We start from the raw sequence: 22,188 nt of genomic DNA, 5'->3' as shown, positions 1-22,188 counted from the left end.
AAACGTTTTATTTGACTGACTTTATTGTTTTTGCTTGTGGTGTGTTTAGAAAAAAAAGGATGCAATGACTATGTAGGTCACAGATTACAGGATGATATAAGAAGACTCCAATACATGAATTACAACTTGAGGTTGACTCTGTCATGGTATTTGAGGTATGGATCGTCCACAAACCAGTTCCTCCTTTTCCAATACGGCGATGTCATTTTATCTAACATTTTACTCTGTGTTTTATTACAAAAGACGTGCTCCCTCAGTCGCTTACGTCTGGCCGGGTTCTTCTTCCACAGTTTCTTTTTGTAACCAGCCTGTGTACAGGAGGGAAAAACAACATCAACACCTTTGTTAAATTAAAAAAAAAATACAAGAAATGAATCATACCTTGCGTCGAAGCCAAAGACCGCAATGCAGCCTCATGAACCGTTGTGTGACAGACTTTACAGACTTCTTCTTTCCCTTCTTTAAACTGAAGTATGTCAGACTTCTGGGCTGCTGATTCAAAGGGGGAATCAGGGCAGATACCCTGCAAAACAGTTTTCAGAATCCATTCATTTTCATTAAGATCCCCCCAAATATCTGCCAAAAGGCAAATACTGAACCACGGATGTGCTGGGGTCACTTTGCACCGTGTGTAGTTTAAATGTTAAGATTGTATCTTCAGGAAATTTAAGATAAGTGTCAATATTTGTCTGAACTGTAGATGCAGTTTAAAAAAAACGTCCCATTGTTGTACCTTTATGGATCGAATGGCTTGTCACTGGGGCAGAACCTTCAAGGGTGCCCATTGTATCATTTAAACAGGGGACATCTTAGATGAATTTTCATATCTTCAAAATTCAGTCAGTAAGTGATAATGTTTTTCCGATCGACTAGTCTTTGCAAGCAACAGTGATTCGATTATCTTTACCGTTGGAGGAGGCCACATCGAGATAGTTGACAGACTGGAGCGGACAGTGGCGAGCGTATGGCCGGGGCCGCACGGACATAAAGAGGGTGAGCAGCTTGGATGAAGCCGGACAGCCGAGCCACGTTTGTTGTCCGGGTGCAGAGAGACACCGATAGCGGCGATTTCAGCAACCCTGTCCGAGCACAAGGACATGTTAATAATAAGGGAAGGACAACTCGCTCCGGCTCACAAGCGCACATTCGATTCTCACGCGGAAAGACTGATATTGTCTCGGTACACAATATTTAGGCACCATCACGTAAACAATATACCCCGGGAATATTCGGAGAATTAAGGGAAAACAACGCTAAAAGTCCAAATGTCACATTACATACCCGACAGGTTCCTCGCCAGGAGGGCCGCCATGTTTTCCTCTTATGAATTACGTCACTACGGTGTCCTGCGCGGACAAACAAAATGCTGACGCTAATGCGACACAATGCTACCATCTAGCGGTAGATCTGTTGATAGTCCAATTATTGCAGGGGAGTCAAAAATTTTTGTTTGAGGGCCACCTCCTGAAAAATGGAAGGTGCCGCTTTAAGAAATTTTGCTTTGCATTCATTAAACACAACAAAAAAATCTAACAAACAAGCAATTAACACACGTGGATGTAAACGCGAGATACATTCCTCCCCGATGACAATGACGGCAACTGATTTTTTTTAAGCCAAACACAGTTCTCGAAGAAAGAAAAAAAAGTCTCCAAGCCCCTTTTTTTTTCCTCCAGACGACCGAGGATCGTCTATTTGGCACCCTCTGAATGAAATTGACGATAATGGATCGCTTCAATTATAGATCAAAACGCCTCTCAGCAATCCAGTAAATCTGTACAATTTCAAGGCATTATTTCCTACAAACATGTGAAACTACTGTGGATTAGGAACTGTGTTATTGATTCAGAAAAAAAAAAACTTGTATGCTGACCTGCAGTATGATCTGTGAGTTAATACTATAGCGCTATCTGTTGGTTTTCACGAGAATTGCACCCTAAATGATTAGATACCTTATTTAATGGGGATATTTTTATAGTTGATGACTAATTAGATTAAAACATTGTCCTGATCCGTTTTCCAAAAAGTTATTAATTACATTTATTTACAAATCATTATTGTAATTTAAGATGGTTTACACTTCAATCATTAATTTTTACAAAGTAAATATTAACATGCAAATACGTTTTTTTTCAATTTTATGACATTTTACATAGCTTAAATATTTAACAACAAATAACTTTTTAATTTAGATTAAGCATACTTGACTTGTTATATTATGGCGTGGTTTAAACAGGATCATCTCAGAGAAATGAGAATGATAAAAGACCACCATCATCACTGTGTGCGAGACCTGTCAGAATGAGAATATACCGAGAAATGTAAAGACACTATTGACATGGAATCTGCTGATCAAGGTACTTTGTGAAATTGCTTTAAACCCCCTGAAAGGTCATACACCTCTTTCTCCAGTTTAGTGTAAAAAATTGAAAAAAAAATTCTGGTGGTGCCAATACAGTTTATTCTAGTCACAAGTGGAACAAATGGAAGCAATGAATGTCACGCCGTCGAGGCTGTAATGCGATAATGTTGGAACCAATTTGATCAGCTCTCACATGCCATACAAAAAAAGATCTGCCATGAAAACAACACTGCACTAAAACTGTGTGCTGCCATTTAAACGGCTACAAAGTCCTCATTTAATTTGGATCAAATGTATGACTAAGTCAGTGTTTCCAGCATCATATTATCACTTTACAACAAGGGATGATTTTTTTGACGCAGTCCCTCTACCCATGCCATGAGTCATCCATTTTGCTAGTGAGCTGGGGTCTATCCCATCTGACTTTGGGTGATGGACAGATCCAAGGCACATTTACACCTTATCAATAAAGTTAATTTCGATTAGAATAAAAAATCTTAGATGCATCTTTTTGGGATGCGTGAGGAACGTGGAGAAACCGCACACAAGCAATCAAAACCCCAACTTCACAGCAGTGAGGTGAATGCATTAACAACTTGCCCACCGTGCCGCTGCAGCTCTTGAAAGATGAAAGATATCATCAAAATGAATATTTTGAATAGGCTCAAGGGAACCCCTGACCGTAATGAGGACATTTACCACAGGTCATTCTCTAGAGTCTAGACTATATTAAAAGACGTAAATGTTAAGTTGGAAGTTTATTTTTCTTTAAAACATACATTTAAAAAAAAAAAAGCCTACTTACAGTAGACAAAACAAAGAATTACATTGCGATGCATTAAAAATGAGCCATCACGTTTTATGTGCTGTCATTTGTCATTGTCATCTAGCTGGTGGTTGCACCGACACGTCTACAGACAAACACACGTGCAAAGGAAAGCAATTATTCCAATAAAAAGTGCTTTTTATAAGAAAGGCTCCCACCAAGTCCTGGCGTGCATCTGATTTTGCAGCATGACGCTCCTAATCCAATAAGCCCACTTACAAAAAGGACAGTGTTCGACAACTGTGAACGTATCAAACTAGAATGCCTCACACAACGGCCGACGTGTTTCTGCAAAGCACTCAATGCACAGTGTGTCCACTTTTGCTCTCTCCTTTCGGTTCACCAGCCAGCATACACGGGCTCGGCATCACAGGGAATTCCATAATAGCGACCTTGAGGCCTCTCTTTGCGTAATAGCGGCGCACGGGACACACTCAGCTCCCCATCAGTGTCTCTCATTTTGCGTAGGACCACTAGAATGATGACGAGTAGAGCCACTAGAAGCGGAAAAAAATGATGCAATTAAAATTCATGAAAGGCCGAATGTGAGCTTGATTCCCCTATTGTACACAACACATGATAGTTATTTAGGAATATCGCATGACTAGATGTGGGTCTTTTCTAGAATATGCCTTCTTGTTACTTTCAGAGTGATTTCTTACCACCTCCTCCGATTACTAATAAAGCAATGGTGACTGGGGCCAGTTCACACGTGTCTCCTGCTTTGCGAAAGAAAGTCTCCATGCAGTAGCCTGGAGCTGAGCTGCCCTCCGGACAGAAGGCATCGCTGGGACAATGAATGGGGTTCACGTCTGGACTCTGGATGTATAACAAAGCCTGTTAGCAAACCTTTAAAATCATACATTCATTAGAAGTTTTGCCTGCGCAAAGATAAAGAGAGCTATTTATTATTGTGGTTGCATTGGTGAAGCGCAGCGCTCTCTAATACTGTGTGATGAAAATTTTAGCAACCATTCTAGTTTGATGTATTTTGTATACAGTATACCGTGGTTTCATTTTTAATATACACAAGGGATAGAAAACTGGCTACACTCAGAGTTTTATTATATTAATTATAAATAAACAAGTACTTTTTTTTTAAAATATTGCATGAAAAAGGTGATAAACAGCCAATATAGGTTTTCCACAAAAATGGAGGGAAATGGGGGTTAAAAATTCAGAGAAAAATGGGAAAATCCAAAATCTGAAAAAAAAATGTTGAAGAAAAAAAATCACCAATATGAAAACCTGCGGTTGCCGGAAAATATGCAAGTGTCAGCTGTAGTTTTAAGTTGTAATATCACCAATCACCACTAATGACATACGCGTTTTAGTTGCACTTAAACGGGGTCTTGCCTCGACAATATAAAAATTCTGAATGAGTTTACGCTTCCATTTATCCATCAATTATCTGAACCACTTATCCTCGGATTTGTGAAAAAAAAATGCACAAAATCTGTTCTTGCACATTTCGGTTGTTCAGCAGTTTTATACCATCCTGGAATAGTCATTTTTATGCAAGAGAGCTCTTTGCACTGGAAAAAAATACTGCGTATTGGTATTTTGTTGTTTGAAAAACATCAAATAGAACACTTTAAAATTAAAACTACCTGTAATGATAATCACAAACACCCTTTCTTCAAAAATACAAATAAATCTCAGTCGCCAGAGGCCTAAATTGCTATTCCCAACAAATATTTTTTTAAAATGTGACAATTTGGAACGGCAGCAGTGTTTTTTTTTTTTTTTTATGTAAGTGCCCCGCAATTGTTTGGTGACCAGTCCAGGGTGTAGCTCATCAGGGGGGCTCGAGTAACAAACACTATAGAAAATGGATGAGTCGATTGGCGATTTAGAGTTTTATACCGCCACCTATCTGACTTGGGGTAAGAGATGGTTTCATCTAAGAGCAAATTTTTGGTACAGCTGTTGCATTGGTTCTCATTAAGGTGTACAAGTGGTCCTAATATTTTGGTCTATGTGTAGTCAATAGTTTTGTGATGAGAAGCACTGACTGGACAGTAGTGGTTTTCTGGGCAGATATCGCAGCTCTCTTGGCCCCAGTGGATCTGGAAGGAGCCAGCGCTGCAGATTTGACACAATGTCTGATGAGGAGCCTTATGCATGCCTGTCCAAAATCAGAAAATCATGTCAACTATTGAAGCTTCCTGCTGTCCGTTTTGGGCTGCAAAACAAACCTGGCCGACACAGAGTGCAATCTTTCGCTGCAGACTGTAGCGCCTCTGAACCCCCGGGACACGTCTGGCATTGGGAGCAACCAGATGAGCTGTCAGAGAAAAAAATGTTTTGACTGAATTGTACAGTTAACAACGCCGAGCAAAATTCAAGCCACCATTGCACGATTCGCAGAGAAGCAACTGCATTAGAAGCATGTGATGCTCCAATTGATTCTTCAAGGACTGACGATGGCAGCGAATCTTCACACCGATTGTACGGTAAATATGTTGCATTCGAAAAGCAGACGTGTCAAGAGACTTACTTGCAAAAACTCCCTCTTGAACACGGCACACACGATGTGGAACTGTGCAGTGAGGAGAAAAAACCTGAAAGCAGAACAGACACTCGAATTTCTTCAAATAGTCCCGATGATGCACGGACCAAGGAAGAAATACTTTCATAATTCACATATGCAATAGTTGACTATGTCTGAATGTTAGAATAATATTAAGAGGTTATTATACATTTGCCATGACGCAGCTTTGTTTCAATGCGTGGTGCGCATGACATGTTGCAAATTAGTGGAGTGAGTGTTTGCAGTTTGAGTGGAGATACAGGAGGACACCGCTGCCGCACGGAGGTGTCTGCAATTGGCAGGGCGGCGGTGCTTCTTCAGAAGTGAGAATGACGCAAACAGCATCATGCTGAATCCCTGATAAAAGAAGTTGACGTCAAAGTCTGCTGCGACCCACGACGGGGCGCCCATGTTAAACCGGACTGAACCAGCTTTGGGTAGACGAACTGTACCACCCTTGAGTGTAATCTGATTCTCCGACCCTATTAAAGGGAATGTGACAAAAACATCGGGAAGAAAAGGGAGATGAAGTTACCAAATCAACTTTGTTAACCTCTCTGTCTCCACTTGAGCTGAGTGCCTCTCTTCTTTTAGCCTATGAACCCTGTATGTCAAATTGGTTAACTTGACACTGAACAATTTGGTTTTGATCCAAATTAAGAAAAGAAATAGTTCTGTCACAGTTCTGTCGTGATAGGAACTATGTTATTTTTTTTCTTCTCAAAACTCACCAGGGGAGCAACTTGCACAGTTTTCTGCACCCGTGTTGTTACTGAAGGACCCAGGAGGACACGGCTGACACATGGGGCTCCCAGTAAAACTGTCATGAAATGAATAAGTAAAAATATAAACATTGTATCTGCGCTTAGGTAATTGTACATGAACATTGAGATGAAATGCCGATCGAACAGAGGGAAACTTGTTGCGCTGGCATTACACTTTGAGTGGTTTTGTGTCCTGTTCTAAGGCAACAGAATTATGTATCCCGCTCACTTCTGTGTGACCACTTGGTACCACTCCCAGTAAAAGGAACAAAAAGGGAAAAAAAAGTTGCATGTGAATATGACCCAAACAGAACAAATCAACTGAAGCGAAACAGTCAAACTGAACAATTTTGACGGTATGAAAAAAAAAACATTCCACCACTGCTTACAAGTGCCCTGTTGTTCCCTTAACTTGCAAGCAATGCCTGAAGTTACAGGTGAGCATCTGACTCTTGGTAATCTTTTTTTTTTTTAAAACAAATATTGCTTGGATTGCGCACGGAACACTCACTTGTGCTTTCATAAATAATTAATTACGTTATTCACTCAGTGCGTAATGTATTTCCTGAATATTAACCTTAAGTACGGCTCACAAGAAAGTGACAAATATGTCATTCAGAAATGGTGTCTGTTGAGCTCTCGCTGGTTAGGTAAGCCTTCTTCCATCCTAAATGCCGCAGCTTGTGGAAGGGAGAGAGAGAGAGAATGACAGAGAGAGAGAGAGGCCGAGAGATAGGAGAGCAGCTAGTCACTATTTGCTCGATTACTCTTAAAAGTACAGTGCAGCTCAGCTTTTGGCTTGCAGGCGTTGCAGCTCGCAATATGCTTTCAGCAGGCGAGTCAAATTCATTTGAAACAGCATTTAAAAATCTAACAAACTGTACAAGTCTTTTCAAAAGCTATTTCTAAAAATGCTTTATTGTCTTTAACTTCCATAAAAGTGGGTCATGACCTTGCAACAATAGGAAGATGCGGGTTCCAGGGTGACCACTGCTATTAGGCCACGGCATCAAAGGCACAACTCAAATTTACTACAGCGTGAGCGTAAGTGTCTTTCCTCTTAATTACACTTAAAAAAATGCGAAACTGTTTTTACTTTGCATTTTCTCAACATTTTAATTCACATTTTACAATACAGTCTTATTGGTATTTATAAAAAAAACATTGCAAAATGAAAGCGGTTTTGTGGGCGACTGGAACAGATTAATGGCATTTGCATTCATTTCAATGGAGACAGAAGATTTGAGTTAAGAGCAATGTCAAGAAGCAAGAAGTTCAAATCACAAGTCAAGCCGCCACTGTACTGTGAAGGACTGTTTTTGAACATGCTTTCTTTGTTCTTGTATAAAACAAGGTAGCGACTTGAAACAGAAAAATGCAGACCAGGGAAACGACAGTTGCGAAATATTGCATTTTTTCTAGTAAACAAGGGGTTAATATATACTAATACTAATAAGTCCTAATAGTGTTCTTATTTAAAGGATGCTGTTGGAGTAATTGGAGGTCATTTATTTGACTGTGCTCTAGATAATTTTATTGGCCTGCTGTGCTTATTTCATATCACTGCTTTGTATTAAATACAAAGTGTAAATGGAAAAAAAGAAAAAAAAAGAAAATGCAGATGATCTTACTTTGTGTAGAAGCCCTGTCTACAGGGCAAGCACTGCTGCTGTCCAGCCAGTGGCTGGTAAAAGCCAACGTTGCATGGTTGGCAGGCTCCAGGAAATAGACACAGCCCAGGCTCAGAGCAGCATGCGCACAGCAGGGTGCCTCGGGATGGAAAGTCAAATAGGATCAGCTTTTCAAGACCCCTTAGAAAAAAAGTTAAGCTATTATTACACTCACCATTGTCGTACTGCGATCCGGGTGCACAGGGCTCACAGTTGGAAATGTTGAATGCAGAACAGCTGGCGGTGGTGCTGCTGACAGGAACAGAAGTGGGCGTCAGAATAGTGGCGTTCTCCACGAGAGTGGTGGTGAGGGCAGCAGGAGTGGGTGTGGTCTGACTCATCACCATGCCTGCAACGCAAATATGTTGAGAGTGTGACTTTGAGTGTGTAGGAGGTTGACTCAGTGCCGTAAGACAGACAATCTGCAAAATCAGGGGTGGCGCTTGTTTTCATCGCCGGCCAATTTATTGTCATGTGTGCGCTTTGGGGGGCAGCCAAACGTGATGAAAAATGCATTGTATAAGAGTAGATTTGCTAACAATATGCCAAAAATCACAGTTCGGTGTCCTAACCTTTTTGATCCACGTTGGGTACAGTAAGCAAGCAACACACAAAAGAAACTGCTTATCTTTTGTATAAACAAAGAGATTTGGTGACTTTTAAAATGAACCGATATCTTAAATATTTTCTTTTTAACAGAGCTGGCTGGGCAGCCCATCACATTTTTGGGGTGGGGGTTGACAAATTTAAAAAAAAAAAAAAATGTTCGATCGATAAAGGCTGGAGGTTGAATTTAGTCCAGCCCGCAAATCGTCCCGCGTGCGTGTGATGAACCGAGAACAGCGAGGAATGGGGTCGTGGAAGATGTAAAGTTAGCTGCTGTAAATTGACCACTTGGAGAGCACCTTCCTTGATCGTGTGTGTGCGTGTGCGTGTGCGTGTGCGTGCGTGTGTGTGCGTGTGTGTGATCCTCACGCACGCGTACACGTGCACACACACGCTCACTCAAATTCACATTCACTAGTTGTGCCACGATCAAGAGGGGTGCTTCTAAAAACAATTAATTGATTGATTTCTACAATGTAGCAGAGGGTACGCTGTCATTTTTATGAATGAAATACGATGACATCCGCCACACATATCAGCGGAGTACAGAATCTCCCTGCTTGTATCTGGATCAAATCCACCAAAATAGCATTACGCCACATGCGCCACAACTTGGACCTGCTTTTACCTGGTCAAAAGTCTAGTCTTCTTTCTGTCACCAAATTGTCAGGAACACCAGAGGCGAGTAATAGAAAATGGCCTCACATGTGCACCTGTCTACGAAAATAGGGCCCAATAAATTACTAGAATGTCTTTTCATCGCATTCTTTTTGAGTTTTTGGCGGCATCTGTGCGGGGAAGTGGGGCCAGAAGGTATAAGTGCATCAGCGAGACAAGAAGGCACATTGTGTGAGTAATCACATTAGCCATGTGCTAGAGTGGGAGACATCTTCCTCAAGAAAAGCAGTTATTCAAGCGAGAGGAGAGGGTCATGTGAGTTGAAGCCAGAACGGGATCGGTAACGATTTTCAAAATATGAATCTACATCATAAATAGCAGAAATTAAATAAGGCAAATCGATAGAACATGGGGGGGGGGGCTCACTTCTCATTGTTTGACTGTTCTTTTGTTAAGTCTATTGTAGGGATGTAAAAGTGATTGTAAAGCATAAATTACTTTCAAAGCAAGAAGTTGAATTAAATCAATACTGTACAAAGTAGTGTCATGAGCATGCCCTGGAAATATTGACATAAAATAAAGTATATTGCACATATTTTCGTACAATTTCCGCATATACAGTAAAACTCACCAATGAAGCAAAAGGCAGAGATCAGGGTCAGAGGTGCCCAACGGTCCATCCTCCTCTTGATGGTCCACAACACTTCTCCTCTTCAAAGTTTATCTACAGCATCATCTGGTTCCTGACAAATCACTGACAACTCTGTTGTTTTCCCCAAGTGTAGCTCGCTTGAGGTGGGAGTAGTCTCATTGGCGTCATATGACAAAATACACATCATGTGATTTTGCTTTAGAAGGGGAAAAGGGGGAGGAAAATGTGGTTGAATTTTTACATGAGGCTTCCAGCAGGAGCGCCGATGTGCAAGATAAATCCATTAGCGGCGCCTTCACAACACTTTATTCATTCCCAGCAGTTTGGGGATGATCTAATATTCAAAGATCTCAATCTATCCAAACACTCTGAGGCGAGCTTTATTTTTTTTTTGTAGGAAATGTGACGCATAAATGATGATTAAACAGGTGGTGACAAACTTCCTGTATATGGTAAAGCCATCCCGAGACAAACCTATTAAAGCCATCCTATTTTTCCTCAGAATCAACTATAAACTTGAAATATATAGCTGCACGCAGAATAATTAATCCTCCTTGCTAAATTATATTTTCAAAATATAGATGGCTTGGTTAAAAAAAAAAAAAAAGTTTGTTGAGGTATTTAAACTGTTTTGCTGTTTCATTGCAAACTATTTTTGTCATGATCCGCTCTTGTCATGCCTTGTGTTGTTATTGTCTGCTCAGCTGACGTGGGGGCGTTCCCTCCAGCACCAGTTCCTGTCTTGTCGTCACGACTGGCGAGACGCGCCCACCTGCCACGCACCTGTTGCCCATTGACTTCAGTGATTACTACGCTACATAAACGCGCCGCGCTGACGTCACAGCGTCGGTTTATTCCTTTGCTCACGTTCATGACCCAAGTGTTGATTCTCGATTCCGCGTTGTTGGCCTCACGGATTTTGTCGATCTCGTTTCTGGTTAATGACTCCGCTCTCAGCCTTTGTCCTTCTCGGTCGCGTCCGTTCCTCAATTGGCTTTCCTTATCCTTTGGTGGTAAGCGATTTTCGTTCCGTTCTGTTCCTTGCCTTTTGCAAGCGATTTTGGTTTCGTCGTTATTTTCCACCAGCGTTTTGTGTTGCACTTTTCGGAATCGCGTGATTATAGTTAGAGTGTACATAAGAATTTTAAGTTTGTCAAGGTTCCAAAGAAACTAGTACAGTTGTAAATAAATGAAATCAGAATATTATGGAAAATGTTTAGTAGTCACATTTAAAATAGTAAAACTCATCTACAATATTCTATAGCTTCGTCGTTTTTCCGTATGCTTTATATCATCATTTTCCCATGAATTTAACTCATTCACTGCCATTGACGGGTTGAGAAGCCAAAAAGTTCATTTGACCTAGGCTGGCAGTGTATTAATGTATCTGTGGAAGTTTCACTTTTTTAATTCAACTACAGAAATACTGTAAATAAACTTTTCAATGGCATTCTAATTAATGGTGCACCTTTATTTATACAAAATATTCTAATGTGGATTCCATTTTTGTTGTTTCAAATATTTAACTGCTTACAAAATGCTTTTGCATGTTGGATTAGAAAATTGTTCAAGCTGATAATTCAACAAAAGTTCATGATTGGTGTTGTACCACCGTAATAAACACTTTACAATGAATAACTTGAACAGTAGAAATAGAAATATTTTTATTTTCTAAGCATTTTCAAATACAGTAACTAGTTAGCGTGATAAGGCTCTACACAAATAAAATAGAATTCAATTGAATACATTTCTTGAGTGACCTCCTCTCTGAGCATTCATCTGAGGGTCTTTCCTCTCGATGTATTGCTCTAAGCACTGCTCCAAGTCCTCCCAGTTTATTTTCTTCAACCCATCCTATCAAAACAGAACATAAATGCATTATTTTCTGTGACCATGACAACCGTAACACTAACATCAAGCCAAGGCAACAACTCGTTTATTGTTGTGGATTTCACACTGACTTTGTTGTGGGTCTCGATGATTCCATCGGGGTGTGCCGCCGCCTGCTTCGATGGCTTGGCCTTGTTGCCTTCATTTTTCTTCAGTTTTTGACACTCCTTCTTCACCTCTTCAATCTTCTTTTGCAGAGCCAAGGCCTTTTTGTTCTGTACGACCGTCTTCTGCAATTGCAGCTGGGATTTCTTCTCCTCCTCTTTCCTGCAGCACATCAAATGTGCCTTATTTGCGGAAACAAGCCATTTATGTACATAATTGCAGACAGCGCAAAGCGTTCACGTGCGGGGGCATTTATGCGGACAAAAATAGCTAATATCTCATTTATGTGCCTTGTATGGATGTTACATGGTATAAATACAGTTTCTTTTATTTATACTGTACTTCCAGGCGTCAGAAATGTAGCGACATATTGCCCAACAACAACATTAGACAATCGATTTTAAGATGTGAGTGTAGCTGCCACAAACATGTTATGGAGAATGAAAAAAGAAAATGAGTGGCACTCTAAAAACATTGCCGCAGTCATTGTCAAGCATGGAGGTGGAAACTCTGTTTTGGGGTTGTTTTCTGGGTTCATGGGAAAAACGGAATGAACCCCCCCCAAACTTTCATTTGCTAACAACTGGACCTAAGACTAGCAAACAGTAGCAAAATGAAGCCAACTCAGGGAACGAAGAGGATTCAGAAGTGACAGAATTATCTGCTCGACAATGACACTTAACCTTATAATTAAAATCTGTTACAAATATGTCAAGGTAGCAACGTTTTTAACTGGGGATGGAGGGATGAAGTCAGACTACATCCAAATCTTGATAGAAATTTTTACCCTGCAAACCCAACTTTTAATTTCTTACAAATTGAGTTGGGGATTAACTTATTTTATTCACTTTACGAGATAGCGAACGCTGCAAATTAATGGTTCCAAATTTGCAAATAATTATTTTTCAATCTATTATTTGCTTTTTCTGATTGGGCCAAAGCAATAAAACCATTATTTTGTAACCATCTTGGTGTCAAGGAACAATGGTGAGTTCAGGAGGGTCATTAAATACTCTTCCACTATATTTCAGAAGGTACAATTACAAAGTGCATGTGTATTCATCTGAATTCAGGAGATATTAGGATTATATCAGGATTTTTTTTCTGCCATGGGAATCCTTATCGTGTCAGTCTTCAAATGGGAAGTCCATCCAACCATCTTCTGTACTGCTTCTCCTCACAAGGGTTGCGGGGGGTGCTGGAGCCTATCCCAGCTATCTTTGGGCAGTAGGCGGGGGACACCCTGAACTGGTTGCCAGCCAATTGCAGGGCACACAGAGACGAACAACCATCCGCGCTCACACTCAGGGGAAATTTAAAGTGTTCAATCGGCCTGCCATGCATGTTTTGGGAATGAGGGAGGGAAGTGAAGTATAAAATGTTCCTTACAATCGCATGTTCTATGCTGCCACACTAGTCAAAACGTGGTATTTTGATTAATATTGCATTTGTGGACTATGAATCAAGCCACAAAATCCCCCGTTCTCATCCGTCTCAGGGGCGGCCATTTTGTCGCTTGCTGTCGACTGAAAATGACATCACAGTGCCGAAGTAACAAAATGGCGGCCACATGAAATGGACAAAAACGGATGGAATTTGCTGCTTAATTCATATTCCACAAACGCACTATTAATCAGAACGCAGTGTTTAGAATATTAGGGACCTAGAGAACATTGTCAACGTTTTTGACTTGACTTCCCCTTTAAGAAAGATGGATCAGTCAAAGCGTCACATTTAGCTGACCTGAGTGTCGTGGCCATTGCCATGGCTCTACTGTGAAGGTTGATATTCTCCATGTCCTCCAACAGTAGTTTCTTCTTTTTCTGTTTCTCCCTCTGGATGTAGTCTCGTTTCTTCTGCTTCTCAATCACTTCTGCTTCCTTCATCAGGAACAGACGCTCCTTCAGCTCGGCATGGGACATCTCTACGAGCAGCTCATGCCCTGCAATCTGATACAAGAGGTAAACTATGTGACACGTTACCTTTATTTAAGCTTCCCTTTGACTTACCTCTGTGTTATCAAACATGTTGCAACGAACGTTAGGGAAACATTCCATGGCGTGGATTTCACTGATGATTTCCAACTTCTTGGTGAGCGCTACCTTTGCTTCCTCTTGGGCTTGACGAACAATCTCTTGATTGTGCGCTACAAAATCTTTTACTATGGCGTTGGAATAAGATGCAACCGTTATGGTCAGAAATCAAATCAAATAAATGACGTGAAGGTGCATACCTGAACTCTGCTTGAATTTCTTCACCCTCTCTGTAGCTTTTTGGGAGTTACTGTGACTCTCTGCCACTTGTTGCACTAAGTCTTTCTTTTCTTTTTCTTCCTCCAACCTTTTCTGGGCATTTAGCAGAGTCCGCTTAACGGTCTGCAAGAAGTGAAAAATGTTCACTGCAATATTCGGATCCACCATTAGCTCGACTATTAGTGACACGTTTACCCACCTCATCTCTTTTGACCCGAGCTGCCTTCTTGTTACGTTCTATTGTTTGCGCGCGAGCCAAAACGGCCTCCCAATGGCTGAGAATTACACTGGCGTGCTTCTGCTCAATCTTTGCCAACGTCTGCTGATGGTCTTTCTCACGCATTTCCTTCTCCTTCTGTAGAAAAACTGAAGGCTCGTTTGCCCCTTCCACCAGATTCTCTATTCTATATAAATAGGGTTAGAAATGATCATTCTTGAAAATTAAAAATTGGATGAAATGATAAACTACACAACAGGTATGATATGATGTTGCACTTAACTCATCGAGTGAAAATGTGTGTCCCCAACTCACCTCTGCAGCTTGTCCTCCACGTGGCGGTCATGTAGCACCCGCCGCCTCAGCATCGCTGCCGTATTGAGTTTGATAGGATGGGCGTCCTGAGAAGCCTGGAAAATGTGGAGCAAATTAATACATGCATGTGAATACATGCACAAAGATTCAGGTCAATTTGGTGAAAAATAATATTCAACTTCTCACCTTGCTACTGGGAGGAGGCGCCTTCGTAGTAAATGAATCGAACTGCAGTCTTGATTCCAACCTTTCTGTTGCTAACTGATACATCAGTCGCTACATTCCAAATATACACACTGTAAATACTCAATAATGGAAAAAAACATTTTGATTTTTTTTTTCCAAGTATATCTTTGACTGTTATTGCAATACACACCACTGCCGAGTGCTGTGAAATGAGGTTAGCAGTTTTGGTAGAATCTAAGCATAATTAAAAAAAAAAAAAAGTCAAATACTGAGAGATGATCTTATGATCGGTGCCATATTTATGTAAAGCAACAATGATTTCCTTTCAGGTACTCAAAGTTCTTTGCCATGAGGTGCCATATTGCACATCCAGTGACCACTATGTGAGAGCAACGATTTAACACACCCGAGACCTCGTGAAACTAATGAGTCACACAAAACTGTTGAGGGAACATGGGCTGACATTTTCACTTTGGGGTGTACTCCTTTTTTGTTGCCATTGATTTAAACATTAATGGGCGAACGCAAAATTACATAAATAAAGCTGACATGCATGTTTTTGGGATGTGGGAGGAAACCGGAGTACCCGGAGGAAACCCACGCAGGCACGGGGAGAACATGCAAACTCCACACAGGAAGGATTGGAACCTACAACCTGTGCACTGTGAGGCCATCGTGCTAATCAGTCAGGCCACCGTGGCGCCTCTCATGTGGTACTGTTTGGTTGTACTTAGATTTGGTCACATAGCCAGCATAGAAAAGGATCCATACCTGTGTACATTCAGTTTTTCTTGGTCTTGCAAATCCAAACTGTCTTGTATTAACCTCATGTAGCAGCTCCTTCAAGAAACAAACGAGAGGATGTCGGTACAATTAATGAATAAGCGACTTCTGTGAATCTATCTTTTGCAAAGTTTTAGTTGCTGCACCTCGGCCATTTCATGGTTTCTTTGTTTTATTTCTTCCAAGATCTGGATCAATTTTGGAGTCCTGTAAGTGCTGCTGGGTATCTGCAAACATTCCAGGAATGAACATTCATTACAAAATATTACTGTGAAACTGAGTATCATGTCCTGGTTGGTCCACAGAAAATATGTACGCATCCATGAAGTTCACATGAATTAAATTGTATTAGTAACTACAAATGAAGTTGACTTGTTTGTGTTTGTCCGGCAGCGGGCTGAGTTGAGGCTGACGTGAAGATGATGGTTTATGTTTGACGAAGGAGAACTCCATAAGGTCAGTAGTTTTGGGTGGAGCTTTCCGTAAGCGCATCCCTTCAGACACTTTGGCAGCAAGCTTCTCCATGAGTCGCTCAATCTCAGTGCGCTTCCTACAGAACCGAAGTTATCAACAGCTTTGCCTTTCATGCCTTGAAATCATTCCATAAACGTTTACACTGATTCCTTTTATCACCTGAGCAGAGGTTCAATCCAGTGATCCTTCACATATGCAACATCATAGACACGATTCCACTCATCTTGTATCCAAGAGGTGAGGTTCATAAAGAAGAAACTCAGGAACTAAAATCAAGCACATTACATTATGATATACTGTTCATATTGGGCTGTTAACAGATTATTATTTCTATGTAACACTATGCTTACATTGTGCATGCTTTTAATGTCCAGAGATCTGACAATGTTGCTGAAAGCCTTAAGTCCAAGGTCATCAAAGTGGAATATGGTGAGATAGCAGATTACTAAAAAAACAAAAACAACATAAATGCACCAACAATAAGGTTTCGGATATGTCAAACTGCAACAGACGCATAGTTGTTTAAACTTACCAACAAAGTGGTTGTGACAACGTTTGGATATGAGTTTGCCACCTTGACCAAAGAAAGGATTGATGACTATATCCAATAATTTCTTGTACTCAATGCATCCGCAGACGAGGTCAAGAATGAATTTCATAGAATCAGGTTCCATGTCCTACAAAATGTAGCCAGCAATAATGCGATCAAAAGTTAAATAGTGAAGGATTCTATTACGATTACTGGCATTATTTCAAACACATGCGGGACAGAATGTCGATAATTAAAGTTAGCAGGTTCATATTTACTGAATATTTTAAACATTGATGAAACAAGATGCATTTATCAAATGAAACTAGAAGCACGAGGTCACAAGAATGACTGGGATTGTAGTCCTGATGTTTATTGATTTATTATATTATTCTCATATGCTAAATTTATAGTACTTAGTTTAAATGTGTGAACTTTATTGAAATTCTCAGTAGTGAGAATAGATTTGCACACATAGCATTTCCATGAGCTGCCCTCACATTCACAGCACTTCATGGACAAATACGACGAAGCGCATTCTCTACGGGACCAGACGGGAATCGACCATCATCAACTATCCAGACGATGACTAACCTGGGGAAAACCTTCCCTTGGACGTGGACCCGTGCCGTGGGAGGGAGCGAGGACGACCGATTCAACCTACATTACCCTTGACATAAAAAACTCCTATAAAAACTGAAGCTGGGCTGAAAGATGGCGCGCATTTTTCGACTGTGCTCGCCCGAGTGCAGTTTTCTCATGAGATTTTAAAAAAAGCTGCCCAGATATCTGTCTTTTTACTATTACCTGAACTCCAGAAATTGAAGAAACTAAATATCGGAACTCTAATCAGTTGTTGAGTCTTTATTTGACCCTTTTCTTCTTGAGCACAAAAAAACGAACACGCATTGGAGTAAGTTTGGCTTTTAAAGGTTGATTTACTAACTACTTCTCATTTCCACGGTGACCCAACTCCAACAATAGTGATACAACTTCTTTAAGATGACACCTCCATGCTTCCAGTGCCTTTTTGTATTTCTTCATATTTTTGGTAGCCACTACGATTATTCTAGTATGCTTTTCTTTACCTGGAGATCCTTAGCTGCATCTTCCATAAAGTCATCCAAACTCGTTCTCCCCGCAGTGAACTTGTCGAGGAGAAAAATGGCCTCTTTCACTAGTTCTCCATAGCTTTTCTCCATTTTACTCAACGAGCAATAACATCAATTCTGATGAATTCCTCAGCGGTTAAAACGGCAAGCAGTGTCAAAATTCACGTTTGACATTACACGCGTGATTACGTCACGGGAAAATGTTACGTATTAATCGTGACGTTTTCGCAAAACTTTGCGCTGGCTTCGTGATCATTTAGAAATTCGTCTTCTCGCCATGGGTCAACATTCTTACATTCACGACCATATAATCAATTAAACTGGAATATAAGCGTTTGTTCATGTGAAATTTACTGGGGTTTTCTTAATTTTATTTTTGTGATATGATCCCGGAACTGATCGTTACGTCGTTACAGCATCTTGCGAATACGTCATGACGTTAAAAAGTTGGACGTGCATGTCGTCAACTTTAGAAACGGCAGCCGTCGGGGCTTGATTAAGATATAAGAATACGCCATTAAAGATAAAGATAAAGATAAAGATGTCCTTTATTAGTCCCACAATGGGGAAATTATGATCAATAAGCGCTACTAGTTGTTTAGGGACGTTTGTAAGACCACTTACTGTACATCAAGTGGACAAGATGGCAGACAGAAGGTAAGAGCTTCAATATCTGAGACAAATGTTTATTTTCTTCGACATATTTTCAGAGCAGTATATAAATGATATACACAATACACATTAGATGGGACTGATACCATTTAACACAATGTTAGACGTGTTGTTTCTCTGCATTCATAAAAAAAATAAGTATAACACAAACTGTGATCCACAAGCAGTTTAATATTTGAAACAAATATTATAACATAATTCAAATAAAAAAAAAGGTTTTACATAGATTGATTTTGAGAAATGTACCAGAAGTTTATACATGTACATGCACATTCCCCAGTAGTGAATGATGACCACGTGTGCATCCGTTGAGCAAACCAGAGCAAATAAAGAAGACTTAGTTGGACTTAGTTGGAGGCCGATAATATTCAAAGTAGAAAAAAAAAAAAAAGATTTGAATCTGAAGGCTCTGTGATGAATTAGTGTCGGTAAAAATTGGCATTTTGGACACATTTATTTTTTGATGATTTCCCTCTGAGATGCGACTTGAGATTCTTTCCTCTCGATGTACTCTTCTAAGCTCTGTTCCAAATCTTCCCAGTTTACCTTCTTCAATCGAGCCTATCAAAACAGGACACACAAAGACAAAGACGATGAGAAGATTGTAGTCAGCAACACCAAGCCATTTTCCAACTTTCCGAGATTTTATACTCACTTTGTTGTCGGTCTTGGTGTTTTTATGAGTGCTTGCTGCTGTCTGCTTTGATGGTTTGGCCTCGTTGCTTAGATTTTTCTTCATTTTTTGGTATTCTTGCTTTTTCTCTTCCAATGTCGTTCGTAGTGCCATGACTGACTCCTCTCGAGTCTGCTGAAATCTAAGCTTGGCTTCCCTTTCTTCTTCTTTCCTGTAAAGTAACAAAACTACATTTTACGTATTCATCTCTTGACATTGGCCATCGTGTATGTCCGTATACTGGTGTGTCCACTTTTCCTCAGAATTAGTCTTTAAGTGAGGTGGATCAGTCAAAGCGTCACTTTTGGCACACCTGAGAGTAGCAGTCATTCCCATGACTCCATTGTGGAAATTGATGTTGTCCATTTCCTCCAACAACAGTTGCTGCTTTTTCTGTTTCTCCTCTAGGATGCACTCTCGTTTCTTCTGCTGCTCAATCACTTCTGCTTCCTTCATCTGAGTCAGACGCTCCTTCAGCTCGGCGTGGGACATCTCATCGAGCAGCTCATGCCCTGCAATCTGATACAAGAGGTAAACTATGTGACATTGTCAACTTTTATCGCATTTTTAGCCTGTTTCACAAAGAGAATTGTAATAGGAAATCAGACATTTAGTAGAATTATTTAATGGTATGTAACGATAAAGTATCGTAGCTGAAAATGGTGATACTCTTAACTCCCTCACTGCCAAAAATATTCAATGCAGAGTTTTCCAGAGTTTTTGATTCTTTTGACTAATCCTTCAAGAACCATGGAATATTAATGTGCTCTGTGACAATATAATCACTAACAAAACAGAGTAAAACATTTTTTTTTGTTTTTACTGTTTTCTGTCCTGGCAAATAATATTCACCGCTCAGTAGGAGCGGGGATTTAATCAAGAGCAGTAGAATATAAATTGCTTTCACCAAAACGAAAGTTTCTGACCAAAAAGTAGAAAAAAAAAAGCTTTTATGAAAAGAAGCATGTCAAGAACAACAGTGAGAAAACAACAAGAATGAGAAAGGGTTTTTGATCGAAAAATGTATTATTGAAATTAATCAAAAGGTACACTCAAAGCATGGTCAGAGGGCGCCGCCAAATGCCCATCGCTGGTTTGTTCCAATTTAGTCATTTTCACATGAATGGGATGTCTTGTCATACATATACTCAATTCAAGTACAGATAAAATATCCGGAAAAATGGACATAAGTGTTTTTCCCAGGTCTGCGATGAGTATACGGCCACAGTGTGTCAATTAGCTGACAATTTCAAATATGAAATCAACCATCTACATTGCTCTATTGTCCCTGACATTTTTTAGGCTGACTAAAGACTATAAGTGATGCCAGCCTAAAAGTAACAATAAGCTACTGTCCAATGTCTTTTTGATTGGGCCAAAAGATGGGGTGTACAATATATGGTTTCTGAAGCAAAAAATAATAAATTACATCTTAATGTATTTTAATTATTATTATTATTATTTACATTGTATCTATTAAAAATGTTTTATCTGTATATTTGTAAGTAGTGTTGCCAATGTTTTAGATGTGTGTTTGTGGGTGCGTGGGTGTGTTCGCGCGCAAGGATGTTGATTGTTGATCACGCGGTTCCAAGTTTCTGAAATAGCCTTGGCCACCCAATGCTCCCCTCCAGGATAAAAATCTAGCTCCGCCACTGCTCACACTCACCTCTGTGTCATCGAAATATTTGAGCCTAATGATTGGACAATATTCGATTGTGTGGAGTTCACAGATAGCTTGAAACTTCCTGTCGAGCTCTGCTTGTTCTTCCTCCTGGGCTTGACGAAGGAGCTTTTGATTGTGCTCTGAAACTTGCTCCACTGTTGTTTGGGAATAAAATATATTGTCTTGAATAGGAAACACTATTCACGATTGAATTGATTATTGCTTTGCACTTTATGTGAAGGTGCTTACCGACAGTTCGCTTGAATTTCTTCATCTTCTCTTTTGCTTTTTTGGGGTTCTTTTTACAGTTCTCTGACACTTGTTGCACAAAGTCTTTCTTCTCGTTTACCTCCTGCATTCTTTTCTGCGCATTTTTCAGTTTAATTTGAGACGCCTGCAAGAAAGCCGTGAAAACAGACATGGAAAATTTGAGAATATAAAAGCATCTTGAAATTTTAAATCTTTTGTGATGTGCATCCACCTCTTCTTTTTTTAGCTGAACAGCCTTCTTTTTACGTTCTGTCGCTTTTGAGCGATCTATCGCAAGCTGAAAATGGTTGATGAGCGCCTCCACACGCTTCTGATCAATCGTTGCCGTCTTCTCTTGATGGTCTTTGTCACGCATTTCTTTTTGCCATTGAAGAAAAGAAATAGCCTGATTCCCCCCTTCCACTAGATTCTCTATCCTGCCAACAAAGACAAACGTGTTTTTGATATTCTTCAGATTTCCTCATATATTGTCTTAAATTGCAGAAGTAAATCCAGTTTAGAAGCTTTTTTTACAACGCTTATTTATTTATTTTTTTTTTTTATTTGCTGCTTTTGGACATAGCATCTCTTTAAACTCCACTGTGAACTTCAGCTTTACAGATGCCATGTCGGCTGTTCTCTTTTGACACAAGGTAGTGCCACAGAGGCATCGCGGTGGTTTAGAGGTTTGTACATCTATCTCACGATTTGCGTGTGGCCCTCTTCTATGGTGCGGGGGGTGATAGCATGCATGCGGCTACCTCTGTAGCTCTTCCTCCAGTTTACGGTCATGGAGCGCCCTCTGCCGGAGGATTGTGGCACTGTTGAGTTTCACAGGCCACGTTTTCTATGACAAGTGTCCAGTAGAGAAAGTTAATATTCATTCATGGTCCAGAATTTTTTGCCACTAATGCTGCAATTCTCACCTTATTAATTGGAGAAGGATGACTTTTAAAAACTGAATTGAACTTTAGTTTTGAGTCCATCTCTTCTTTGATCTTGGCCATGACCCTCTGAATTATATAAATGAATGA

The 22,188-nt window shown here is 40.1% G+C and overlaps 4 protein-coding genes and 2 long non-coding RNA genes across 6 annotated transcripts in view; 2 read left to right on the top strand and 4 right to left on the bottom strand.

Moving 5' to 3' along the window:
* Positions 1–5: 5 nt before the first annotated feature.
* On the bottom strand, positions 6–1,439 carry mrpl35 (mitochondrial ribosomal protein L35). Its single transcript, XM_088318021.1, has 4 exons — positions 1,282–1,439; positions 908–1,079; positions 382–523; positions 6–308 (listed from the first exon to the last, which is right to left on the bottom strand). Exons 1-4 carry the CDS (start codon positions 1,310–1,312, stop codon positions 120–122), a joined length of 534 nt encoding a protein of 177 aa, XP_088174147.1. The 5' UTR covers positions 1,313–1,439; the 3' UTR covers positions 6–119.
* A 1,668-nt stretch (positions 1,440–3,107) lies between these two features.
* LOC148343266 (uncharacterized) lies at positions 3,108–10,172 on the bottom strand. The gene is made up of 9 exons (XM_088305004.1): positions 10,011–10,172; positions 8,331–8,504; positions 8,117–8,255; positions 6,453–6,541; positions 5,689–5,752; positions 5,387–5,475; positions 5,204–5,316; positions 3,851–4,007; positions 3,108–3,685 (listed from the first exon to the last, which is right to left on the bottom strand). The coding sequence occupies exons 1-9, from the start codon at positions 10,057–10,059 to the stop codon at positions 3,528–3,530; spliced, it is 1,032 nt and encodes a 343-aa protein (XP_088161130.1). The 5' UTR covers positions 10,060–10,172; the 3' UTR covers positions 3,108–3,527.
* Positions 10,173–10,944: 772 nt separating this feature from the next.
* LOC148343265 (uncharacterized) lies at positions 10,945–17,603 on the top strand. Its single transcript, XR_015846709.1, has 4 exons — positions 10,945–11,044; positions 13,916–13,987; positions 16,173–16,235; positions 17,291–17,603. It is a non-coding gene; the product is annotated as an uncharacterized LOC148343265 (long non-coding RNA).
* Positions 11,679–18,228, bottom strand: LOC148343264 (cilia- and flagella-associated protein 99-like). Its single transcript, XM_088317976.1, has 15 exons — positions 17,871–18,228; positions 16,786–16,930; positions 16,604–16,698; positions 16,413–16,519; positions 16,152–16,329; positions 15,926–16,006; positions 15,768–15,836; positions 14,997–15,086; positions 14,811–14,905; positions 14,478–14,682; positions 14,260–14,401; positions 14,036–14,187; positions 13,770–13,975; positions 11,993–12,188; positions 11,679–11,885 (listed from the first exon to the last, which is right to left on the bottom strand). Exons 1-15 carry the CDS (start codon positions 17,982–17,984, stop codon positions 11,766–11,768), a joined length of 1,995 nt encoding a protein of 664 aa, XP_088174102.1. The 5' UTR covers positions 17,985–18,228; the 3' UTR covers positions 11,679–11,765.
* LOC148343263 (uncharacterized) overlaps positions 18,205–22,188 on the top strand; it is a 5,405-nt gene continuing 1,421 nt past the window's right edge. Inside the window, exons 1-2 of the long non-coding RNA XR_015846708.1 lie at positions 18,205–18,551; positions 19,648–19,770. This is a non-coding gene — a long non-coding RNA (uncharacterized LOC148343263). The remainder of the gene's footprint in view (positions 18,552–19,647; positions 19,771–22,188) is intronic.
* Positions 18,838–22,188, bottom strand: part of LOC148343262 (cilia- and flagella-associated protein 99-like) — a 6,817-nt gene continuing 3,466 nt past the window's right edge. Inside the window, exons 10-17 of the mRNA XM_088317989.1 lie at positions 22,081–22,167; positions 21,916–22,001; positions 21,387–21,591; positions 21,155–21,299; positions 20,909–21,060; positions 19,553–19,758; positions 19,222–19,411; positions 18,838–19,127 (exon numbers count right to left, since the gene is read on the bottom strand). Coding sequence (XP_088174115.1) covers positions 19,020–19,127; positions 19,222–19,411; positions 19,553–19,758; positions 20,909–21,060; positions 21,155–21,299; positions 21,387–21,591; positions 21,916–22,001; positions 22,081–22,167 — 1,179 coding nt within the window. The 3' untranslated portion in view covers positions 18,838–19,019. The remainder of the gene's footprint in view (positions 19,128–19,221; positions 19,412–19,552; positions 19,759–20,908; positions 21,061–21,154; positions 21,300–21,386; positions 21,592–21,915; positions 22,002–22,080; positions 22,168–22,188) is intronic.

This window comes from Idiotropiscis lumnitzeri, chromosome 1 (genome assembly GCF_059441095.1).
Source record: "Idiotropiscis lumnitzeri isolate Australia: NSW breed Sydney's pygmy pipehorse chromosome 1, RoL_Ilum_1.0, whole genome shotgun sequence".
Classification (NCBI taxonomy): Eukaryota; Metazoa; Chordata; class Actinopteri; order Syngnathiformes; family Syngnathidae; genus Idiotropiscis; species Idiotropiscis lumnitzeri.
The sequence above is the reverse complement of the archived record's forward strand: the minus strand, read 5'-3'. Positions and strand labels throughout refer to the sequence as shown.

Coding starts and splice junctions, on each gene's coding strand:
- LOC148343264 (XM_088317976.1), bottom strand. CDS start 17,984: ATGGAGAAAAGCTATGGAGAACTAGTGAAAGAGGCCATTTTTCTCCTC. Junction 16,699..16,785: donor TTGTCACAACCACTTTGTTG/GTAAGTTTAAAC, acceptor TTGTTTTTTTAG/TAATCTGCTATCTCACCATA. Junction 14,188..14,259: donor GAAATTCAAGCAGAGTTCAG/GTATGCACCTTC, acceptor CCAACGCCATAG/TAAAAGATTTTGTAGCGCAC.
- LOC148343266 (XM_088305004.1), bottom strand. CDS start 10,059: ATGGACCGTTGGGCACCTCTGACCCTGATCTCTGCCTTTTGCTTCATT. Junction 8,256..8,330: donor CGGATCGCAGTACGACAATG/GTGAGTGTAATA, acceptor TTCCATCCCGAG/GCACCCTGCTGTGCGCATGC. Junction 6,542..8,116: donor AGACAGGGCTTCTACACAAA/GTAAGATCATCT, acceptor ATTTCATGACAG/TTTTACTGGGAGCCCCATGT.
- mrpl35 (XM_088318021.1), bottom strand. CDS start 1,312: ATGGCGGCCCTCCTGGCGAGGAACCTGTCGG. Junction 1,080..1,281: donor CCTGGCGAGGAACCTGTCGG/GTATGTAATGTG, acceptor GTGCTCGGACAG/GGTTGCTGAAATCGCCGCTA. Junction 309..381: donor GTCTTTGGCTTCGACGCAAG/GTATGATTCATT, acceptor TCCTGTACACAG/GCTGGTTACAAAAAGAAACT.